The sequence below is a fragment of the Eufriesea mexicana genome, unplaced genomic scaffold (genome assembly GCF_001483705.2).
Source record: "Eufriesea mexicana isolate 0111107269 unplaced genomic scaffold, ASM148370v2 scaffold3780, whole genome shotgun sequence".
In the NCBI taxonomy this organism is placed as follows: Eukaryota; Metazoa; Arthropoda; class Insecta; order Hymenoptera; family Apidae; genus Eufriesea; species Eufriesea mexicana.
Genome location: NW_016911795.1, coordinates 678,261 through 700,412, shown reverse-complemented (window position 1 = coordinate 700,412; position 22,152 = coordinate 678,261). Strand labels below are relative to the sequence as shown.

At 32.2% G+C, this 22,152-nt stretch overlaps 2 protein-coding genes across 8 annotated transcripts; one reads left to right on the top strand and one right to left on the bottom strand.

The window, feature by feature from the left end:
* Positions 1 to 1,829: 1,829 nt before the first annotated feature.
* On the bottom strand, positions 1,830 to 19,216 carry Ssdp (Sequence-specific single-stranded DNA-binding protein). Of its 4 annotated transcripts, none has more exons than XM_017905423.1 (14): positions 18,178 to 18,233; positions 17,065 to 17,137; positions 16,925 to 16,986; positions 16,627 to 16,711; positions 16,507 to 16,548; positions 16,204 to 16,290; positions 13,618 to 13,725; positions 12,809 to 12,883; positions 12,670 to 12,718; positions 11,894 to 11,923; positions 10,521 to 10,732; positions 10,230 to 10,400; positions 9,856 to 10,056; positions 1,830 to 3,441 (listed from the first exon to the last, which is right to left on the bottom strand). In XM_017905423.1, the coding sequence occupies exons 1-14, from the start codon at positions 18,231 to 18,233 to the stop codon at positions 3,337 to 3,339; spliced, it is 1,356 nt and encodes a 451-aa protein (XP_017760912.1). In that variant the 3' UTR covers positions 1,830 to 3,336. The 4 variants fall into 4 exon arrangements, with proteins under 4 accessions (XP_017760912.1, XP_017760913.1, XP_017760916.1 ...); XM_017905425.1 differs by lacking the exon at positions 1,830 to 3,441 and adding an exon at positions 8,024 to 8,389 and having other exon boundaries at positions 18,178 to 19,216; XM_017905424.1 differs by lacking the exon at positions 11,894 to 11,923 and having other exon boundaries at positions 3,337 to 3,441.
* On the top strand, positions 17,695 to 21,925 carry Atg10 (Autophagy-related 10). 4 transcript variants are annotated; one of them, XM_017905428.1, is made up of 5 exons: positions 17,695 to 17,765; positions 20,565 to 20,686; positions 20,781 to 21,021; positions 21,588 to 21,756; positions 21,835 to 21,925. In XM_017905428.1, the coding sequence occupies exons 2-5, from the start codon at positions 20,579 to 20,581 to the stop codon at positions 21,923 to 21,925; spliced, it is 609 nt and encodes a 202-aa protein (XP_017760917.1). In that variant the 5' UTR covers positions 17,695 to 17,765; positions 20,565 to 20,578. The 4 variants fall into 4 exon arrangements, with proteins under 4 accessions (XP_017760917.1, XP_017760918.1, XP_017760921.1 ...); XM_017905429.1 differs by lacking the exon at positions 17,695 to 17,765 and adding an exon at positions 19,267 to 19,333; XM_017905432.1 differs by lacking the exon at positions 17,695 to 17,765 and adding an exon at positions 19,272 to 19,329.
* Positions 21,926 to 22,152: the final 227 nt, after the last annotated feature.

Here is a 22,152-nt window from a genome sequence, read left to right as displayed (position 1 = left end):
CAGCAGGAACACCGTATTCCACTATATAGGTTACTTTAATCCGAATTGCACTCGATATTTTGTACAACTTACACATTTACATTTAATTACGCCGAAATAGTATACACGTGTGTGTGTGTGTGTATATATACACACCGCCATTCCCAGATCCGAGGCACCAATCAGGAAATAAACAGGCGAATGTAGAACTTACATAGGTTATGAAACTTTTTTTTATCCTTTGGTCAAGATACGACCGTACTTTATCGTGATTTTACAGTGACCAGGAATATTCCATTGAACGAAGATTGGATTTCAAACAAGTTAATTCCTGTTTCATCCTGTTCTTTAGTTACGTTCACCATTATCCGTTGTGTAATTGGTCGCTTTTATACAGATTCGTATTTGCGTATGTTGCTTGCTATCGAACGACAAACCTGACGCGGCCAATTAAAAAAATGAACTCGCCCATCTATTGAATATACCAGTCTCGATTGAACGTGAACGTAACGTTGCTGTTGTGGATACTAAAAAAAAAAAAAAAATTGAAGAAAAAGAAACCAAATGTATGGGAAAAAAAGAAAATAAAATTCCTTGAACACTGGCAGTTATGCATAAACTTGTCTTTATCCGTAATCGACAAACGACGATCGTCTCGAATGAAAATTCGTTTAATGTGTACTATCGACGCACACTGGCCGGATTCCCACCACAGCGGATTAAATCCTAGGGGGAGATATAATAATGCGTTCTCGAGAACCGTTTCGTCGGATTCCCCTTATTCGGACACATAATATATATAAGTGAATTCTCACGAATTACCTAAGGATCGCGTGTCCGAATTTTTCGAAATAATGTTATTGCAGCCTTTCAGTACTGTGCGCTTCTCAAGTTAAATAAAAATTGATCCACTGTGTGTAACACAACTGAGATTGCAACGTCTCGAATGTTAACAATGCCCGTGAAGTCCTCCCTAAACGCAAATGTACCGATGTGAACGACGCTATCGATCGATCGAATCACTTGACGTTACATTTCGATTCTCTTTTTCGTCATTCGATATCACATCGTGTCACGTGTTCTCGTTCGTTTTTCACTATGCACTATACACAACACTGAACGATCGATGTACGTAATACACCCCGTTCCTTACTCCCTCTTATAAATAAATAAAGAACCCACTTTTTCTTTGTCTCTCGCACACGATACATCGATATCATTGACCACTTTAACACCGGCAACAATCGGGACCCCTTTAAAATCGCATTCTTTGTATTGACAGAAAAAGCACAAAGCCGTTGCGTTCTCGTGGATCTTCTCGGGTATATGTTTATAACTTCATGGAAGATATTGATGCATTTTTTTTTCGTAAGGAATAGCTGACAGATTGACTGTAGAATGATGCCACAATGACGAGTACAGGTATTATACTACCAATGCTCGCAAATCGCTGCGCTGACGTACAATCTTGCGCGGAATCGATCGATCGTTCAAAACGAGATATCGAAAAATCGGAACTAATACTTTTAATGATTAATAGGGTTAGAATGATATAGTTCGGTACCTATAGTTTAATAATTATAGACTACAAATTAGACTTCGTGATATTTTAAGACCTGAATTCGTAAATAAACTACAGAAAGGATTTTTAAATTTTATTTTAAAAAATATTCTATTTTCAACAGAAATTATAAAATAGTATTTTTAATTATTTTGAATTTCACGAATAATTTCAAAATCTGTTAAAACAACAGGCATTTTTTTTTTTCTTAGGAGAATCTTCGATTATATCGCATTATGTTATCTGAGTATCGATCGATCTCGCTTCGAGAATCGTTTCGCGAAAGGCGCATGCGAAAAGTTTCGACCGTTTCAATGGGAACATCAAAGATCTAGTTTCATTTATATTTAGAACCGACACTTCTATAAAATTGATTGAAATCAATAAAACATGTTCTATTTTACTCAATAAATTATTTTCTCTCGAAAATACACGTATATATACGTATATGTACACGTATAAAAATGACATTGTGGTAAGTGTACACTTGATATATGTACTGGAATCGATCATTATTCTACTGTTAAAACACAATGGATTTATGGTGCCGGAAAATGTATTATGTATTACATAATTTTTTTTCCTATTTTTGCATTAAATTTAGCTTATCACAGTCACCTGTTTTTCGTTAATTTCATACGCTGAAACTATTCGCCATGCACAGACGACTGAGGAAACCGATGAAACGTCACTCAAGTATACTCCATGAATACATGAAAATCAAACCGAAGGTTCCGAAGAGAACAGACGGGACGGGAGTTGACTACTACTCCCCTTTATAAAAACATCACACATACTGCTTAAACGTTTCTCGAACTGTACAAAAAATATAGAGTTTTCTATCAACTTAGGGCCAATAAGGAAGCACTTATTATTATCTTTTTTTTTTTCAGGAAACAAAACCAAGGTCCCTAAGAGAGTAGGAGGCGATGTGGGAGTTTAAAAAGATCATTACCGTTCCATGTAAAGAGAAAATGACGCTATAATGAATTCACCTGCGTCACATGCAGATAACATTGGACATTCGAGTCTTCTTCAATATAATATGAAGGTCAGACCGATTTTGAGTATTACTTGAAAGAGAAAAACGCTTGGAAACGTAATTTTTGAAGATCACGCGTAATACCAAATTCACATTTTTATAGCCTGATATTTGTTTCTTCCAAAACTCGAATGTTTCCTTCGTGTGATATTTCAAGACACTGGAGACATCTGGAATTTGTAACTACTTACAAAACACGAATGTCATCGATCGACGATGATTTGAGATGACTGATATGTACGTATGGAGCCATTTCTAAGAATGTACGTCAACGCGAAATTACGAAAGATTTTGCATGAAACAGTGCTCTCTGAAGATTTGATAATTCTTACTTTAATTGGTTAGGTCTTTCCCATAACCAGAAAGGGATGAAAAAATCATGGGACGTGGCCCCCTCACTTCGCAAAGATAGAAAAGATTTCTCTAATCTCTACATAACACTTGTGCACTTTTCTTACGGAGCTCAATTCTCTTCATCTTTTTTTTTGTATTTTTAAAACTTTTTTTCTGTCTCTGTACGCTCTGTAAGTGCCTCCACTCGAAGAGGGTTGGGGTAGTGAAAGGAGGAAGATAATCATGGAGTACAAGTGCAGTGAGGAGAGTTTTGGGATTCAATGGGAGAGAGAAAGAGAGAAAAAGAGAGAGAAAAGAGAGAGAGAGAGAGAGAGAGAGAGAGAAAGAGGGGAATCGATTTGCGATTTGTTTTTTTTTTAAAACGTTAGTTTGGTCTCAGGGCCCAACGACTCGTGAAGAGTTATTGTATGTAATAATCGGGGTGATCTGAGTCCTTTTCAAACCTCTTCGCCTCTTCCTGCATGCTCTCCTTGATCTTGAGTATGGCCGCTGACTCAGTCTGATCCTGTGAATCAACCAACACCAGGCCGGTTACACGAAAGAGGTTAGGCAAGTTCACCATTAGGCGATACCTTGCCCACTTTGTTTTGGACTGGTTTCAGCGTTTCATCAGCGAGCTGAGAAAGTTTCCTCTTGTAGGTATATTTAAATATTTCTAAATGTTCTAATTTTAGAATATATCTGCAAACACTGAACAATGTTGTTTGATATTCTTTTATGTTACCGTTGAAGCATATAATTGGTATTAAAAATTATTTCAGAAAAACAATCGAACCCAGTCGCACTAAAGGTGCTGCAAAGAAATTTATGTGGCGGAGGAAAACTTATCGCAGTTCGCTGATCCCAAGTGAACTCTTGGGGGAAAAAACGCTGACATGCTGCGTAAAGTGATTGCGCAGCGCGGTGACGGTGCGTCGTGAAGGGGCTGGGCTCGTGAAACGCAAAACTTAAAGACAGGATGTATATGAAAGAACTAGGAAGAAATTTGGTTTTGATTTTGGGAACCGCGAGTGAAGAAGAGAGAAGTGTGGTTCCACATCTCCAGGGCGCTCTGACCCACAACACATGGACGTTATATAAAAAAGAAGCCCGTATCGAGCAAAAGAAAAAAAAACAAAACAAAAAAGTAAATAAATAAATAAAAGAAAATACGGATGTAAACAAAATTTCTTGCGCATTCCGTGTGCGCCGCCTGCCCCCCACTCACGCACACCTCACCGAGTAAACCAACAATGAAAAATTCTTATTTAGAGATTAAGAAAAAATTGTAACAGAGAAACTCGACGTGTCATTCCTCACGGGTTCTTAAAATAATTTTTTTTTCACTTTTTGTTGATTGATTGAAGTACTTTTTTTTCGTTTGAATCGTTTCTCGATACGATCTCGCAATCCACCAATCGCTTTGCGCTCACGCATCCATGTGCTACAGGTCAGTACAGGCTAGTACTATATACAGCTATCAGATTTCACTGTTTTTCTTTCGTACGGTTCTTCGACGAAAAGACAAAACACAAAAATTGAAAATATTCGTCTTTCGATTAGGACCGTTAAGTATATCACAAACATTGTGTTCCACAATATACAACAGCATTCTTTTATCACCTCTTAATGCATATCAGATATTGGAAGAATTGATCGAAGTCGCGATTGCAACGAAATCGTAATTTACATAATTATGCAATGTATATACGTGCTTCGTGTTAGTTTCTGAGTTTCTTGTTTCTAATTATGTAAGCAAGTGTTCTCGATGTTAATATTAGTGGCAATTTGTATGACGTAGACCACGTTGAAGCGACGTTAAGACAGGTATTTCAATTGCACATATATTTAACGTAAAAGCAACAAATGTTAACGTCTTTCGTTTGTGTATGTTAGAACAAATAACGCATAGATTAGGAAAAAAAAAAAAAAGAAAGTATATAAGAAACGTGTAGTAACTACAATGTCTTATAACGCAACTCTTTTGCAAAGGTATAGATTTCTATGGTAAGATATCAATTGAATTGGCTTAGAGTCGATTTCGGTGAGCTCAACTAACGTGAAAACATGAGGATAACGAGCGAAAACATTCGTTCGGCATCGAAGTCTCAATGTGAAACACAAGTGACATGTGATTACCAGCGTGTGATTACCACTTAAATCGATCGCGCGAAAAAAGAAGACAAAGTGTATATGAAAACAGATAGTCATATATAAATGTTCTAGTAGCCAGCACCCTGCGGATTTGAACGCAAATAAAAAAGAAAAACGCAGTATTCTCAGTGTAACAGGTTTACATTTATTGTCTCGATCTCCCCTGGTTTAGGCATATATTAATAAATGTAATGTTCATTGCCATTCGTTTATGTGGCTTACAACGTGGGGTTGTATTAAAAGTAAATCGACGATTTTCTTTTAAAAGTACCATCATGGTGCGCTTCACGTCATATATATATACATATACATCTATATATATGTATATATGTATGTATATTCGTATATTATACATATGTATATATTCGATCGAAACACGCTCTCTCTCGAAATATATTGAAATTTCTTTGAACAACGCACGACGACGAGTCGTGTTACAAGCAACGAAAAGACTACTGCTCTTATCATCGTTAACAATTCCGCGTTTACTCTCTTTATTTTGGCTTATTTCTCCATTATGAACTTCGAACCCTGACCGCGTGCTATCACCAACTTTTTCGTATTCTCGAATAGATTAAACGAATGTCTCTTCGTATTCTGAGAAACTCGCACCCTTCAAAAGTTGGTACAAGCGGATATTTTGTTATCTCCTGTTGTATATATGTATGTGTGTGTGCTTCCTTTTTCCCAATTAAAAGTACGCTCTTTATTGGCACGGTGAATACTCCGGAACAACGGCAAGCAGCAGTCATATTTGTATAACGACATCTTTATAAAGTATCGAAATAAAACAGTCTTCTTTCACCATAAAGTGTCAGTTTCAAGTTGTAGAATAATATGTGTATGTATATGATTCAACTAACGTTTACTGATTCTTCCGTATAGTGAAAACCTTGAAAATTATCCTCATGAAGTAACTATGTATATAACTATGGTTATAGAAGAACAGCAAAATATGCCATGATTCTTATACTCGACATCGCTATTCCTTTATTCCTTGTAGCCATCGGATTCTTTTTCTTATTATGGTATAACGTATAAATTAAAGTATTGATGCGTATTTCTAGAAATATTATAAATGTATATATGTATATAAAAAAAGAGAGAATATATTATGTAAAACTAAAAGTAACAAAAACGTGGCAGTCAAATGTGACACATAGTACCAAAAGAACTGAATCCATTCTCGAGAAGTCGCAATAAGTATACGTAAAAAAAAACCTGTATTCGATCATCCTCGAGATCATAATCGATCTTGCCGATGCTCTCAGAGCATGCACTTGCAATTGGCGCTCTCTCTCCCTCCCTCTCTCTCCCTCTCTCTCGCTCTTTCTTTCTCTCCTCTCTTATATCGTTTTACATAATTCGATCAATACCTCTTCATTTTTTTTTCTTTTTTTTTTAATATTTTTTTATTTTTTTTTTCAATATTTTAAGTTAATTTAAACACAACTAACAGCAGCACAGCATAGTCCGGTACTGACCTATAACCATTACGGACGGATGGATTCCGGGAGGTTCGCACGATATATTTTTCTTCGTTATCGGCCCGTATATCTTTTTCTCTTTCTTTGTATCTTTGTCGCACTCATTCATGTAGGTTCAGTACTTACACCGTCTATGACTTTTATTTGATACAAAAATAATTACGTTATATATATATCGTCTATTGCCATGCATACGTTATATATATAACATCTTTCTTTATATGTTTTTGTCCAAGTACTTTTTGTTAAGTTAATCGCAACGCCATTCACCTCGCAATACTCGCTAGTACAGGATATTACCGTTCGCGTAGGAAGTCGATGTCGCTGTACATCAATTCCAGTTAAGAAAGGAAAGCAAGGAACTTACTGCTGAAGTTTTTCGTAGTTATTTCGTTTAAATTAAATCTTAATAGGAACTTTCTTGCAAACTAAGCATCTGAATCATTGAATATTTGAAGTTTGAAAAATGCTATAACTGGAACAAGTGGTCAAAAGTAAAATACAACGGACATGAAATTGAGGTTATGTTCTATATGCTCTAATTCGCACAGGTTGACAATAGTCGATAAAATCGCTATTTTCAAAACGTGTTCGATTGTGTAATCGAATGACTAGATTTGTACGCTTTATTTGTTTCCAGTTCACCAAGATGTCGGTGTTTTGCATTAAAGTACACAATGACACATATGTTATTTTTTTTACAAACATGATCCATTAATTTTAATCAAGCGACGAATATATTTGTGCGAAGTATTGCGATGTCAATGGCTGCGAATAAATGGTGCACAAACTTGCTTTTCTATCGATAAAGTGAATTCTGAGCAAACAGTGGAGGGACTCGGTCTGAGTTCGGCTAATTTAATCACCTCATTACAGAGTATCGTTACTTCATTAAAAAGAAATTTGATTCAAGCGATTAGACAAGTGTCTGTATGTCTGTCGACGTGGAAAGAAACATCTGAATTCATGCTTAATGCTTTGAGGGATTTGAAATCGTAAACCGGTCATTTATTAAGCCTTTTTGCAAAAATTTCATCGCAAAAGTAAAAAAATTTGGTTTTATCTTTTAACAATTGTCACGTCTTACCTGTTATGAACTTAATATAGCGTATATTGTTCTCTAATCTAATACTGCTTAGAATCCTAACTCTATAATGGGATGAAAAACAAGCCAATTAGCTAGCGGCGGGCTAGCGGTGCAATTAAGAAGAGGAAAAATAGTAGATAAAACAAGGATTAAAAAAAAGTAATGGTAAGAAGAAAGATAGGATAGAGAAGAAAATTAGAAATCGATTAACAATTATGCGATTGATAATCACAGTAGTTCGTGTTTTTCAGGCACCTTTGCTTACAAGCTAATGTTCAAATAAATATAAATAAACGTTGGCGTTGACACGAGTCGATAAAAAAGACATCGTACTGTCCATTATATACTTTTAAATATTTATATAGTGTATTTTGCGCGCGCGCATGTTATAAATGATTCAAATATTATAGTTTCATAAGAATAGCGTAATGAGCACTTAAATGCTAACCTAACTGATTAGGAGCGATTAATTAACGAACGCAAGTCGAGATGCGTCGACGCGAATGTATGTGTGTATATTTTTTCTCTTTTCGTTTTCTTTTCGTTCTCTATCTTGCAACGAGCGAGTAATCGTGCTTGAGCCATTGACGAAATCGTTATGAACCGCGTACCACGTGACGATTGCACGTGCACATAAAACTCAGGGTTTGTGTATGATCCTTTTCCACATTGCGTGATTAACCGGGAAATCTACGGCATCTACGAACTCGGGGCTGGATCCAAGGCGACTTGACTTTTTAAAAAAACTGTCGGGAATACAGAAGGCGCACGTGCGAGATTACTGATTATTTTTTTAATTCAGAATCCTACTCACAATCCGAAATAATAACGTAAGATTAAAAAGGTATACCGTTTGTGCGCGCTCGTTAAAGAAATCGATTATTTTATGCTATATTATATATAACTTCCCGTAAGGCGTATCGTACTTGAAAAAAATAATAAGAGACACAGTCGTAGACGAGAGGATCTTTGATTCGAAATAATTGTAGATATTTTACTATTTAAATAACAACCACGGAGTTTTACCTTTAAACGTGTATCATATGCAAATGTCACATCGAAGCTGCCATGTAACCATTCATACACATTTGTAATTACGATGCTATTCACACATACGCACTATTTCTCGTGAATTTTTGTTATATATATTTTTGTATTTTAAACGAAGGTTACTTCTTAACTGTTTCATTCAAATTTTTATACAAAAAACATTGTTTATTTAATCAAAATATCGTTTAAACAAATGAATATCAATAAATTATATAATTTGTAAAGAAAATTAATTTTGCATGTCTATTGTAAATAATCGAAAAGAAATTTAAAACTGATAATTGATAAATAAAGAAATGTTATCAAAAATCATCATCTTGACTCGAGACTCTCTATGTTATCGTATGCGATACACCTTATGGAATATCTTGTGTATTATTGTATGAAAATTGATTCATACTTTTCTATATAAAGTGGGTAAAAAAGGACTTGAAACATTTTATTATAGAATGTTTAACCATGATTTCGATAATTCGAATTAACGAAACTCCATAATTTATGAAATTCATTGTATTACTAGTTTTTAATTTTTTATAAATAACGAAATTTCATTTTTAGTAAATAAGAAATATTTTTTTTAGACACATTTTTTAAACGTTTCATGATTTTTATACCCACTTCACGTTTCATCATTAGCCCTACTGTTAGTATGATAATAGTTAGACACAATCTGAGCCAAACAGTTACATTAGATGCAAGTGAATAATCTAAATTAAATTTCCCAAGAAGCCTAAATTATAAATAAGGCATTTTGAATTTTTGTCAAATGTCGATACTTTTTAGGTTAAGCATTAACCAGGTGGTTGGAGTAAGCTTGAGGATAAGCCCTCTAAATGTAATAAAACCCAAATTATTTTAATAGAATAATTAACTAATTGACACATTGATGAAAGCGCCTGAATCTGTTAATTGCTGAATAATTAGAAGAAAAATCAGTTATAATATGGACTTATATTTTAAATAAAAAATTTCAATAATCAATGATAATTTTTTTTAGATTATTATCTTATAAGTGTATATATTTATTAATTACATACATTTACCAAATTATATAAAGCAGGTGATTTATGACAATATTATAAAAATGATAACATATAAGTCCATACTAACACGTCGAGTGACTGTCATAAGGAGTCGTTACGAAAAACTTACTAATACTTACATTTTCTCCAGGACCTCCAAAACCACTCAGATTATAATCACCCATTCCACTTCCACTATCTTCCCGTGGTGTTCCAGGACCACCATTTGCCGGACTGTTTTTCATTCCATCAAGGCCATCACCATTTAGAACTGGACCCATTGTATTTGGTCCCATAGGACCCATTGGACCACCTTCTGGCCCACCACTCATTGGAAAATCCTGATACAATTGAACAAATTATTATTATCATCATGTTTCTGTATATGTTATTATTAAATAAAAATAAATATTAACAAAATATATATTTCATGATAAATCATCGTACTTGATATTAATTGGATGACCGACGTGGTACAAAAGTAATTAGTAAAAAGTAAGACATGATTACTTACACCAGGCATATTTCCTCCAGGTACAGGTTTCATCATGGTATACATATTTTCCCCACCGCTATTACTACTATCTTGTGGACTGGGCATAATTGGTGTACCTGGGCCTGGAGGTCCTGTTGAACCGGGTGGTCCTCCGTAATTACCCGGCGACGATGACGAATAATTCATTGGCTAAGATAAAAATTAAATTTTCTATTATAATTCAGATATTTACTTACAATAATATCATTGATAATACAGAAATAAATTATATAAATAAATTTTTTTAATATAAACAGATTATAATCGTACCGTTGATGTGTTAGGTTGCCACTGTTGTCTACCGCCTGCTCCAGCCATACTCATTGGTGGCATACCAGGACCTCCTGGACCTCCTGGACCTAAACTACTGTTAGGAGGTGGTCCTCTCATTCCAGGTCCATAACTTCCTGGTCCCATTGGACCCATTCCTGGTCCTCGCGGAGGATTCATCCTTGGGTTCATGGGATTCATGCCTGGAGGAGCTAGTAATAAAAACAATTCTTGATGCATTTTCCTAAAGACACAAGGATTAATACTATTCTAGTTTTATGTTAATACTAAACGCTAATCGTGAATCTCTGGATCAACGGCAAATCATGTAACTGTAAAATACTTCCATATTATAAAGAGTATTTTAATTTATTTAGTCACTCATCTCCTTTTATTCTTACATTAAAAAATTTAAATCATGTTTTGCCGAAGTCGTATATAATAGTAAAGCGAGTGGATGGCATGCTAAATTGATAATTTGCATCTACACAAATTAATGAAATAACAAAGCTCATGCAAAGGATGAAAATCAGCGCTACTAAGTAACTTTTACAGACGTCTGAGCTTCAAACTTGACAACAAAAAGATAAAATAATGCATTATGTGCCAAATACACAACAAACAATCATTCATTTGATGCCTAATCAAAAAATATCATACAGCAATATTTGTATATATGACATAAAATTAATTATATAATATTATAAAGATGTCTTGTATGTAAGTTAAAAAATAGTACTTTTTTTTTTAAATTACATGAATTTTTTTTCTAAATCCATGTTATGATGAAACTATGCTTCAAATGGGAGAAAGTAACTGCATTACATTTCTTAATATATGTTAAGTTCATCCTATAATTCCTCATAATGAAAATACAAACGGGTCAATTTTGTTAGCCACAAGCTAATGTATTATATGTAATGAAAAAATTTAATATGTTAAAACAACTATTTTTTAATTTTTTAGAAATGTAAATATATCTATGTTAATTCGTTTCACACACACACACACACACACGCACACGCACACGCACACGCACGCACGCACGCACGCACGCACGCACGCACGCACGCACGCACGCACCCACGCACACGCACACACACAAAATAGATTTTTCTTTAAATATGAGTATTTTTAAACATATTTTTAAACTGTTCTCATAGCGAAGTTGAACACACTTATTTTAATATATTAAATTGCCATTGACATACTGGATGCAAGATCGGGTGAGCAAGTATTGCACAAAGAAACGAAGCTAGTGCAATTATTCATAAAAAGTGAGAACAGAAACTTTAAAACGAGCAGGAGAAAAAATAAAAGTTAGGCTTGACTAAGTCATGTGAGTGTGATTTGGTTGCTGGGTTGCTTCCTACCTTGCCACCCTACAAATTCTCCAGCTTCGCCTGAGGAACACAAGAGCACACATTAGTACGGCAGGTAGGTAAGGTCAGGTTGATGGCGGTAAGGTCTAGTTACTTTGCGGTCGCATAGTGAATAAAGTTGTAAATACTATTTTAATGCTAAGAAAATATATCGTTGTATTATATATAGAAAAATTTTATGTAAAAATACTAGTTTAACAAAAATTATTCCTGAATACTAATTATTTTACAATACAGTGTTAGATTTCTTTTTACTAATATCTTTATTTATATGACACAATGAGATCATTCAAAACAGTATTTAACACTTAATGTTTTATGTTTGATACTTTGAAGGAGATAGATAGAAAAAGAATATTAAATATTTTCTAAGATTCTTAAACAATAAAAATAATTATAAAAAGATTTACATTAGTTTACTTTATATTATTATTAAGATGTACAATCTAATTAACACTGGAATTTATATCGTCATATTGAATGCAACAAAGGAAAGCAAGAAAATTTTACTTATATATAAAATTATGTAAATGTATTATACTAATCATGATTATTTAACTTGAAAACTACACCACTGCACGTAACTAGACAATTCAAAAACCAATCCACTCCACATCACAGCAATCCAATCCACTTTTAATAATTACTGATTTATTTATTGCTGTGTGGTTTTTGGTATGCATGCGTCTATGCCATTCTCCTCTCGCAATTATTGTCAATGCCAGAAAAAAAATCAATGTGAATCTAGCATATAACTGAGCCCTTACCTTGCCTAGTTGGATCCATACTATTTGGCATCATTGGTTGTCCAGGTGGCTAAATAAAAATATTAATATACCAATAATTATTTGTAATTCAGACTATATCTCTTATAGTCCTATGAATTGATAAAATAATTATACATACCCCATTAAAATCATTTCCCATTTGTGGCATACGTACTCCGGGTCTTGGCCCAGCAGGATACCGAGGACCCATAAACTGTAACAATTCAGAAATTGACACCATTAAATAAGAAACTATTTTCAGTGCAATAACGTAGATAAAACCAGAAAATATGTTATAACTATTATATATCACAAAACTGATACATCAGGCAGCCGCGACAAGCAGTTGATCACATATTAGGCCATATAACATATGCATTTTAATGAAAATCATCATACTGCACTTCAGGAACTTATGTTATATTAATATGCAAATAGGATTGCAAACAATAGGGATTTATATTCAACAAAGGACAGATTAAAGTGAATCAAAGTATGATGTGCATTTAATACATTTCTTACCTTAAAGTAAGCCCATTATAAACATAAATGGTAATCTAACACTTTTACAAAGTATAATATTAAGAAATCCTTTTTCCTTACCTTAGAATTTTTGCTGTTACACACATTCAATAAAACTACTTTATCTTTTTATCTATAATAAACATAATGTTGCAAAATATGTTAATTTCAATCATCAATGTATTTAAGTGTGTAAAAAATACAGAAAATTTGTGCTTCGACCGATTTATATCCACTTTAACAAATCCTATTTGTGTTCTATATAATATTTAGAAACTAACAGGTTAAAAATTGTACAGTAGAAATAACTCTGGTAGGAAAAGAAGCGATTTCGAGCAAACAGTCATAGGTACACGATGATATGGTGTAATGAGAGTGGATCGAGTGATTCTCCATGAGTGATAGTGTGTGTCGAATGAGGCTTACCTGAGTGGACATCATCTGCGAGTGTGGGGGCGGGGGTGGCTGGGGGGGCTGGGGGGATGGCTGTGATGAGGGGTGTGTGGGCGGAGATGGTCGCATTGTCGAGTTGTTCTGCAACAAGCAACGCAAACGACAGACATGTAGCAACACTGCGATCCAGGCAACAGCTAGACTAGAAGGCTTGGGTATGATTGTGTTAATACTATGTTGATCAGCATCTTAAAAATCTAGAAGTTATAATTACGAAAATACAATGTTATAAATATTGTTTTCAATAAAAATTAAATTTATAACACTTGATTACGCCTATATAGTGAACTCAACATTATTTCGTAATTACGACTTTGTACGTGAATTAAAATTTGATATTGAATGTCATGAAGACAACCCACTCCACTTTGAAACAAAATTTTAATAAAAAATTAAAATATATTCTTTTTCAAACAATATATATAGATGTTTCAAAGTAAAACCGCGTTATTTCTACTTGAACTTATACATTGTTAAATATATAAGTAATGTATAAGTAAAATGATTTGGAGGATAATAAACGTTCAAACAAGCAATAAAAGTATGCATAACTAGAAATCGTTTTTCACATACTTATATTGTTATTTAGATGTAATGCTAAGCGGTCAACGAGAATACATTTTTCTCGTAAAGTAATTATACTATCCATTCATACAGGATACAGTGTTTTAAATACCTAAAGATACACTTATCATACTATATGGAATATATGTGATACATATTATTTATATGTACATAATATATATAACATGTACATAATTTACATATATATATATATACACATATTAGTTTCATTACATTCGTAGACCGCTTGTATTGAATGCTAGACTACTATCTAAGCAGGCTTTTATATTAAATATATTAAAAATCCTAAAAAGTGTGACCTTAGCTGACATTCATCACTTTTATAGTATTTGATATTTTAAGTACTAGACAAAATATATCCACTTTGAAATATCATCTTCATATATTGAAATATACTCTAAGAGCAAATACATGCTTTTATTTACAAAACTTAGATTCAGAATTATAATATTAAGATACCAAGGTAGATTAAAAATATTGATAAGTGAAAGAATACAAATGTTGTAAATATAGTTTAGTAAACAATATTTTTTATGGTCTATTACTCTGTGACATTCTTGCACAAAACTAAAGTCAGCACAAGGTAGAACACTATCAATTGTAGACCTACTATATAAAATTATTAGAACTAGAACTATTCTCTAACATCTAAACAAAAATTTTTTCTGGTAATTTTCTGAAATCTGCTTTATGCAGAGAGGAGATCAGACAGTGAAAATGGTAGAGGAACGCACATACAAGTGTTAGATACATAGCAGAGAGAAAATAAGTACATAGATACAGTATAGACAAGCATGGCATGAGAATCTTATTCAAATGTACACTTGTTTCAAAACCAATATATGTTTAAATGTTATTGTGTACATTTATAGTAATCAGCTGAGTCAAATTGAACAGGACTATGACATCACATGTACAAAATGTTAGTACTAACTAATAACATTAATATTTGATTATACACAAATTAGATACAAACGATTTCTTACAACTAATATATAAATAATTGTGTTTATAGAATTTTTTGGACAAAATATAGCTTTATTTGTTATGAGATTTTGTTATAAACAATTCAATTATGTACTATTACTCCATCTTTAATGTTTTATTATATGATCTTTACCAACAATGTAATAATTAAAGATTATTTAAATTAAAAATTACTAGTAATTAATCTAAATTAATAACAACGTATAAAACATTTTGGATGGTTTTTATTTACTAAAAGCTTATCTTATTTAATGAATTCAAGAGAATGTTAAGAGCTTTGAATCAAGTGTAGAATTATAATGCATGAGAATCGTAACTAGGCATAACAATGATAACAGATATTTATATATATTTATGTATATACATATAAATATTTGTGATATGTGTTTATATATAATTAATATGATTAATTATTTCATAGTATAAATTGTAATAATTATTATATTTTCATAACTTTTAGAATTACCAAATGAATTAAGTTTAGAAATTTTAATGATTCGCCCTAAATTGCGTTTATATATATATATATATATTATATTATATATAGTTATTATATATATATATAGTTGTGTATAGTGAAAGTTGTTTTTATTTCCCTTCTTCATATACATACACGTATGTATGTATATATGCACATATAGACATAAAAGATATATTTTACAATAACTTATTAATTATGTTATGTACCATAGGAGAAGAATTTACAAGTTTATAATTAAATGTAAGAAAAAAGAAGATAATAATAATAATAAAAAAAAGAGTAATTAATAAATAATATCTTGTATCCAAAATGGATATTTATATAACTCTTCTTGTTTGTTTAAATAATAAAAAAACTTATACATAATAATCATTAATAAAATTTATAAATATACACAAGTGACCCAAGTACTATTTAACTTTTTAGATGTAAATTATATATTTAAAATGAAATAAAAAAAAAAAACAATAAAATTGTTATCAGAATAAAGATATAAAAAAACTTACTGGAAAGAAAGCAGGAGGCATTGGACCGCCAGGCATACCATCATTGGGTGGCATTTGCCCTATGGGAGAAGGCGCTGGACCAGCATTCTGTAATCATCTGATAGTTATCTAACAGCTAAATTATATCCGATGATTAAAAAGAATATCAGTTAAATACTACTTCCACATACAAACAAATGCAATTTAAAGAATCAATTTTAATTTAGAAATACATGAAATTAAATCATGTTAAAATACTTATGTAAAATATGTAACTGAATAAATAAGATTAGTAAGTATCAACATTAATGCAACTTAACTTACATGAGCAATGCCATTAACACCATAACCACTATTCACAAATCCCTAATAACAAAAAGAATTTCTTGTAAATTTTCATATATTTACAATAAATACAATTTTTTATTTTAAAACTATACTAACATAATCATGGAAAGCTTTGGCTTCACTGCTATGTTCACAGGAATCCCGTCGTTCTGGTGCTGCTGAATATAGGTCCCAGAATACACTAAAATTTTGTAATAATTATTTAATGATTATTTTTTTATATATGTAAGCATATAATGAAATATTTTAAAATAACAATTAAAGACAAAAAATATTTAAAAAAATACTTTAAATTATGAGTTTCTATCATTTCTATTTTCTAAAAAAATTTAACATTTCCAAAATAAAAGATAATTTTTCCTACAGACAATAAAACAATGCATAATATGCTTACCACCACCAAGAGTGTAAAAATCCAGGTGGTTCACCAAGAGTAATATTTTTTTCCCATCGTATCTACACATATAATAAAGTAAGACATAATTATTTTTTCCTAGGATTTGTAAAATTTTTAAAGAAGTTTAAAATTATTACCTCTGATAAAAATGTCTGTGCTGCTTTTTGTGCACCAACATGCAATAAATACTCATACACGTACAAGGCTAACCTGAAATATTGTAAATAATTTTCAAATAAATGCAAGATAAAATTTATGTAGAATGCAAATATATTTGTTATTAAAGTATTCTGGTATTACATATAACACAGTTTTTATATAATAAAAGTATTATTTAGCATTTCAAAAGAAAAAAAATATTCGAAATAATAAATATTTTCTTCTGTAAGTAGTTATATTGAATTTCAAATATATGATATGCAAACTTATAAATATAAATATAAATATTTATATTTTCATATCATCAAAAAACCAAATGATATTTCTATAAATAATTAGTATTATACCAAACGTATAATGTTTAAAAAAATGTTTTTAAATACAACAAGTTTACTATTGTATTCAAAGACTAATATTTTTTAAATAAAAAAAATAAAATTTCAGTTGGTTATCGACATAAGGAAGGAATATTTTTTCATATTTATTACATCGTATAAACAAAACAATCTTGTCTTGCAAGGTGTTATGATAATAATATTTAGCGTAAACTGCTTCTTGGTTGCAAACGATAAAAACATGGCGCCCGATCGGCCTGCTTTGCGAAACAAGTACTTTAGTGAGTCATAGCATACAGTTCAGTTGAATTTACGAGAAAGCAGATTGCAAAGAACATTGTCAGGTAAACAATTAATAAATGTTTTACAAGAACTAATTTCGTAAAATTCATTTTAATGCGATTTTTTAAAAATTAATTAAAATTAGATCAACTATCATTTCACTTTTTTTTATAAATCGCGAAGAACTTTACAAGAGTACATATTAAATTTGTTCTATCTCATTCATATTAGCATTAGGAACAAATTTGTTCACATTCATATTATAGGTAATAAAGTATACGAATATTATAATCAGGAAGCCGTAATTATTCGACGAATCTGATTCTCCGGTTTCGAACAGACTAATGTCTATACGCACGCTTGGTGTAAAGAAAAAAAAATGGAGTCACTGGTCGATCAATCGGTAAATTTTTTCTTCGACTTTTTGTCTCCTTCGGCACAATAGTATATTTTTTAATACCAAATAATACGTACTTTTCTCTTGCTTGCGAGTCCGAGGGTACTGTAGACCCCTTCCCCTTCGCGTACATCCTCGAAGACTGTCAATTTTTCCAGTGTAAACAGAACCACCGTTTCGTTCCACAGATAGTAATGTCCGACACCGTCGTAGTCCCACACGAATAAGGAAAGGGAAGAATTGAATGTACTCTTGAATGTTTTTAACTTATAAGGAACAATTAATAAATCGTATACACTTATTTTCACGGGAAAAAACCGAAACTTATTGAATTGAAAAATTATTTTCTATCAGTCACACACACGTCACGAACACGTACCACTGCTGCGGCCAGCAGCCTATACTAGATACAGTACTCCGCATCATGGCTTGACGAATTGTGGACGCATGACCGCGGAACGAACGCGCGTCGTCATCGTTCGCAGACTTCCCACTATATTCTTTGTCCCCCCTAATGCAGTTCACTTTGCCTCACGTCCTCTTTTCTTTTCTTCAATTTTTTCACTGATTATCGAAAGCTATGCGTCTAAACCGTTGCGTCTTGTAATTCAATATAAACGACCGTGCGTCCTCTCACCGTGATGCTCAAGTTGCGCTCGGTCACTTCACTCTCTTCACTCTCTTTAGCTTCGGCTTGCCACTCACCTTACCTCACCTCACCTCACCAAGCTTCACGTCGTCCCACCTCGCCAAGCTTCACCTCGTCCCACCTCGCCAAGCTTCACCTCGTCCCACCTCACCTCATTAAAGATATGGACAGACAGACAGACACATTCGTATTTCACCTTGTGTGAAGTTCACTTTAGCGACATGTACTTCCACAATCCTTGATGCGTATGCACACGTCCTCGTTTCTATCGTTCCGTGTGTAGACGATTTTGTTTCTACTTTGTTCTTTTTTTCTTGTTCTATCACACCTACCTATCCGGTAGTGAACGAGAAATACGGTGTCAGTTTTCACACATGCGCAAGCACACAAGTGAACTTATTTTTACATAAACACGCACAAGTTTGCAAGTGTGTTTCGTTAAGCATACGCGCAGCTCGTACCATATACACAATACGGGAAATACTGTCATCTCCTTCACTCTTATTCTCACTATCCGTCTTTGTCTCATCTATGGCTCATAAAAGCTGCGCACGCAGCTATTGCTTTCCACATCAGGACCGTACGTAAGTTAGTTTTTACTACCCATTTTATCATCTCACTTGGATACTTTTACATTTTTGGCCAATTACATTCATTAAATTACATATCGAATAGCTCGAATTCAGTAAAAATTTCCTACATTGTTTTGATCTAATTTATTTTTTACTACTTTTTTTTATGTATTATGTATTAAATATGTAATATGTATTAAATTAAGATTTTTCGTGCAATATATTTCTAAGGATACATTCATGTCGTAAAATAAGTGTTTATTTATTTAAATCATAGAATTAATTTTCCAGTTATTAATATAACAGGAATGTAGAATAATTATATAAAAAGTAGATATCAGTATAAAATATTTGTCAAAAATGTTTTTCGCAAATTAGTAATAGGGAGAGATATGTATGTGCAATTGCACAATTATTGTTACGTTCCTGGTTGCAACTCTACGTGCTATTGGACGCCGATCGTTGCATGTGAGGTATATCTGTATATACTCTGCGCGTGCATTATACAGCTATCGGCGCATGTTACCGATAGCGGGGATAACCGAACACGACCGAATAGTGCCGAACATTGCCGATGCAAAATAGCCGACAATTGACTGAGCGTCGAGGGGTCGGACAGAAAAGAGACAAGCCATTCCTTCGGGTGTACAGCTTCCCCTTTCTCAACCTTGTTATGGAATTAACGTATCATTGATTTTTATAAATCATGAACAATTGTTTCTAAAGGTCTTTCGTTTTAGGAAAAAAGTAGAAGTAATTATAATTAAATATCTTCAGTCATTTTGTGTACTATAAATTAGTTTAAACTTTTCTAGCTAATAAAGACGATTATAAAATACCGAGTCCCTAAAGGCAATTTTATCTTTAATTCTGTTACTGACTAAGTATTCGATTTTCATAGTATTAAGCAAAGAAATTTCTTGATTTATAGCTTATTTTTATCATTTGTTACTAAATAAATACTTATATATTTTATATAATGAATTGTGTAATGCATAAGGCTGTATTTAGAATTAAATGCATTAAATTTATTACAATATAAATTAAAGTTAAATATATACATGATTATGATTACATAATAAACATAGTGCAATTTTAATTCAATTTTTCACGTTTAATTTTTATCTTTTATGTGAATTTTGTACTTGTCATTAAGAATGTGAATTCTTAGGAGCATGAAATTGCATTAAAATTTATAAATTGCAAAAAATTATTAGAAATAATTGCTATTATTCTTCTATAGTTTGAGGAATATCAATGGATGGCCCAGGTACGATTACATGGGAAGAATTTCTCGAAAATGCCGAGGGATTTATAAACCTGTCGACTCAGATTTCTGACGGATGGGAACTGCATGGTAACAAGGTGGCTGTTATTTTTTAACGTTTTTAAATCCACAAATAAAAAGAAAAATAACAAATTTTTTTTAAAATAGCAAATACCTATATATGATTTTTAGAATATACCGGGAGGGGCATACATTGTCCGACAACAGAAACAATATATTTCCAATAGTTGTAACTCAAACAATTATTTAGTACCGGAAAGTAATGTCTCCGACGATGATTTCAACTTTGTGCTAAGACAAGATCCATTTGAAGCTATTCATCCTATAGAGAAACCATTAGTTACAGAACATCATGTATTGTGGTCGATGAGTTATAGCGTCCCAGTGCTTTATTTTAATGGATGGAAATCAGGTGAACGCGCCATATTCATTCGAATTATAACCAAGTTCTAAAGAAGTTCTATAAAAAAAAAAGATCATCTTGGTGATTCATTTTTAATAATATCTTGTGAATGTCGTTAATTTTATAATGTCTATTCATTAAAATACGGACCGTCTATTACAATCGTTCTCTGATCACCTCTAGACCTTAATCTGGTATGTACAGCCTGTTGAAAGTGGCAGGCGACATAATGCTGATTGTTCCTTCGATTGTAGCCTATCTCGAACTAGGCTAAGAAGTCAGCAAAGAGATCAAGAGTGACTGAAGTAGAGAGATACGAGAAACAAAGGAAATCTATGTTTTATAGCAATGCATGTATTCAGGAACAAATTTTCAATATTGTTCATCATTTAGATTTTGATTATTGCAAACTTTTTATTGTCGTATTTTCAAATTACTTAATTTCTTTGACTAAAATTATTTACTTCTATTATTATTTTTATGAATTCCTTCATAAAAGTCTCAGTAGTATCTTTTTATATAAATATTTAATGTTATACATATTCAAACATGTTGTATATGATTAATTTTTTTAGATTTTGCAGGTATGAATCCCGTATCCGTGGAAGAAGCACAGTTATTGGTTTATAATACGGAGATGAGATACAAAGAGTTATCTCAAGCAATACATCCTATTTTAGGTACACCTTTTTTATATTTGCATCCTTGTATGTCTCATGAGCTTTTACAAATTACAAGTAAGAGGTAAGAAACATAAAAATACATTCGTCCTGTAAATATTTAGTAACATTGAAACGAATAAATTATTTTCTTTTATTTTAGTAAAAATAAATTAGTTAGTTGGTTGAGTACTGTTGCTCCTGCTGCTCTTAACCTTAAACTACGTTCTGAATATTATCAACTAACTATCTGATATGGAAGTTTTAAGACATTATAATTAAAGTGTAACATATTTTATAGTTTTAAAAGAATGCAACAAATAAAAATAATTAATAAAAGTATTCTTATTTCAGTACAAAATTTTACTTTGCTTTCCTTATATTTTTAAATTTTCATTTCATTCTTAACAATTGTAATTATCAAAGAGATTACTATTTTGTTAGAATCGCTTACGGTTTACCGCCTCTGCGCAGAAAATGT

Coding starts and splice junctions, on each gene's coding strand:
- Atg10 (XM_017905428.1), top strand. CDS start 20,579: ATGGATGGCCCAGGTACGATTACATGGGAAGAATTTCTCGAAAATGCC. Junction 20,687..20,780: donor GGGAACTGCATGGTAACAAG/GTGGCTGTTATT, acceptor TATGATTTTTAG/AATATACCGGGAGGGGCATA. Junction 21,757..21,834: donor TTACAAATTACAAGTAAGAG/GTAAGAAACATA, acceptor CTTTTATTTTAG/TAAAAATAAATTAGTTAGTT.
- Ssdp (XM_017905423.1), bottom strand. CDS start 18,233: ATGTACGCGAAGGGGAAGGGGTCTACAGTACCCTCGGACTCGCAAGCA. Junction 17,138..18,177: donor GACTCGCAAGCAAGAGAAAA/GTACGTATTATT, acceptor ACAATATTTCAG/GTTAGCCTTGTACGTGTATG. Junction 12,719..12,808: donor TGGGAAATGATTTTAATGGG/GTATGTATAATT, acceptor ATTTTTATTTAG/CCACCTGGACAACCAATGAT.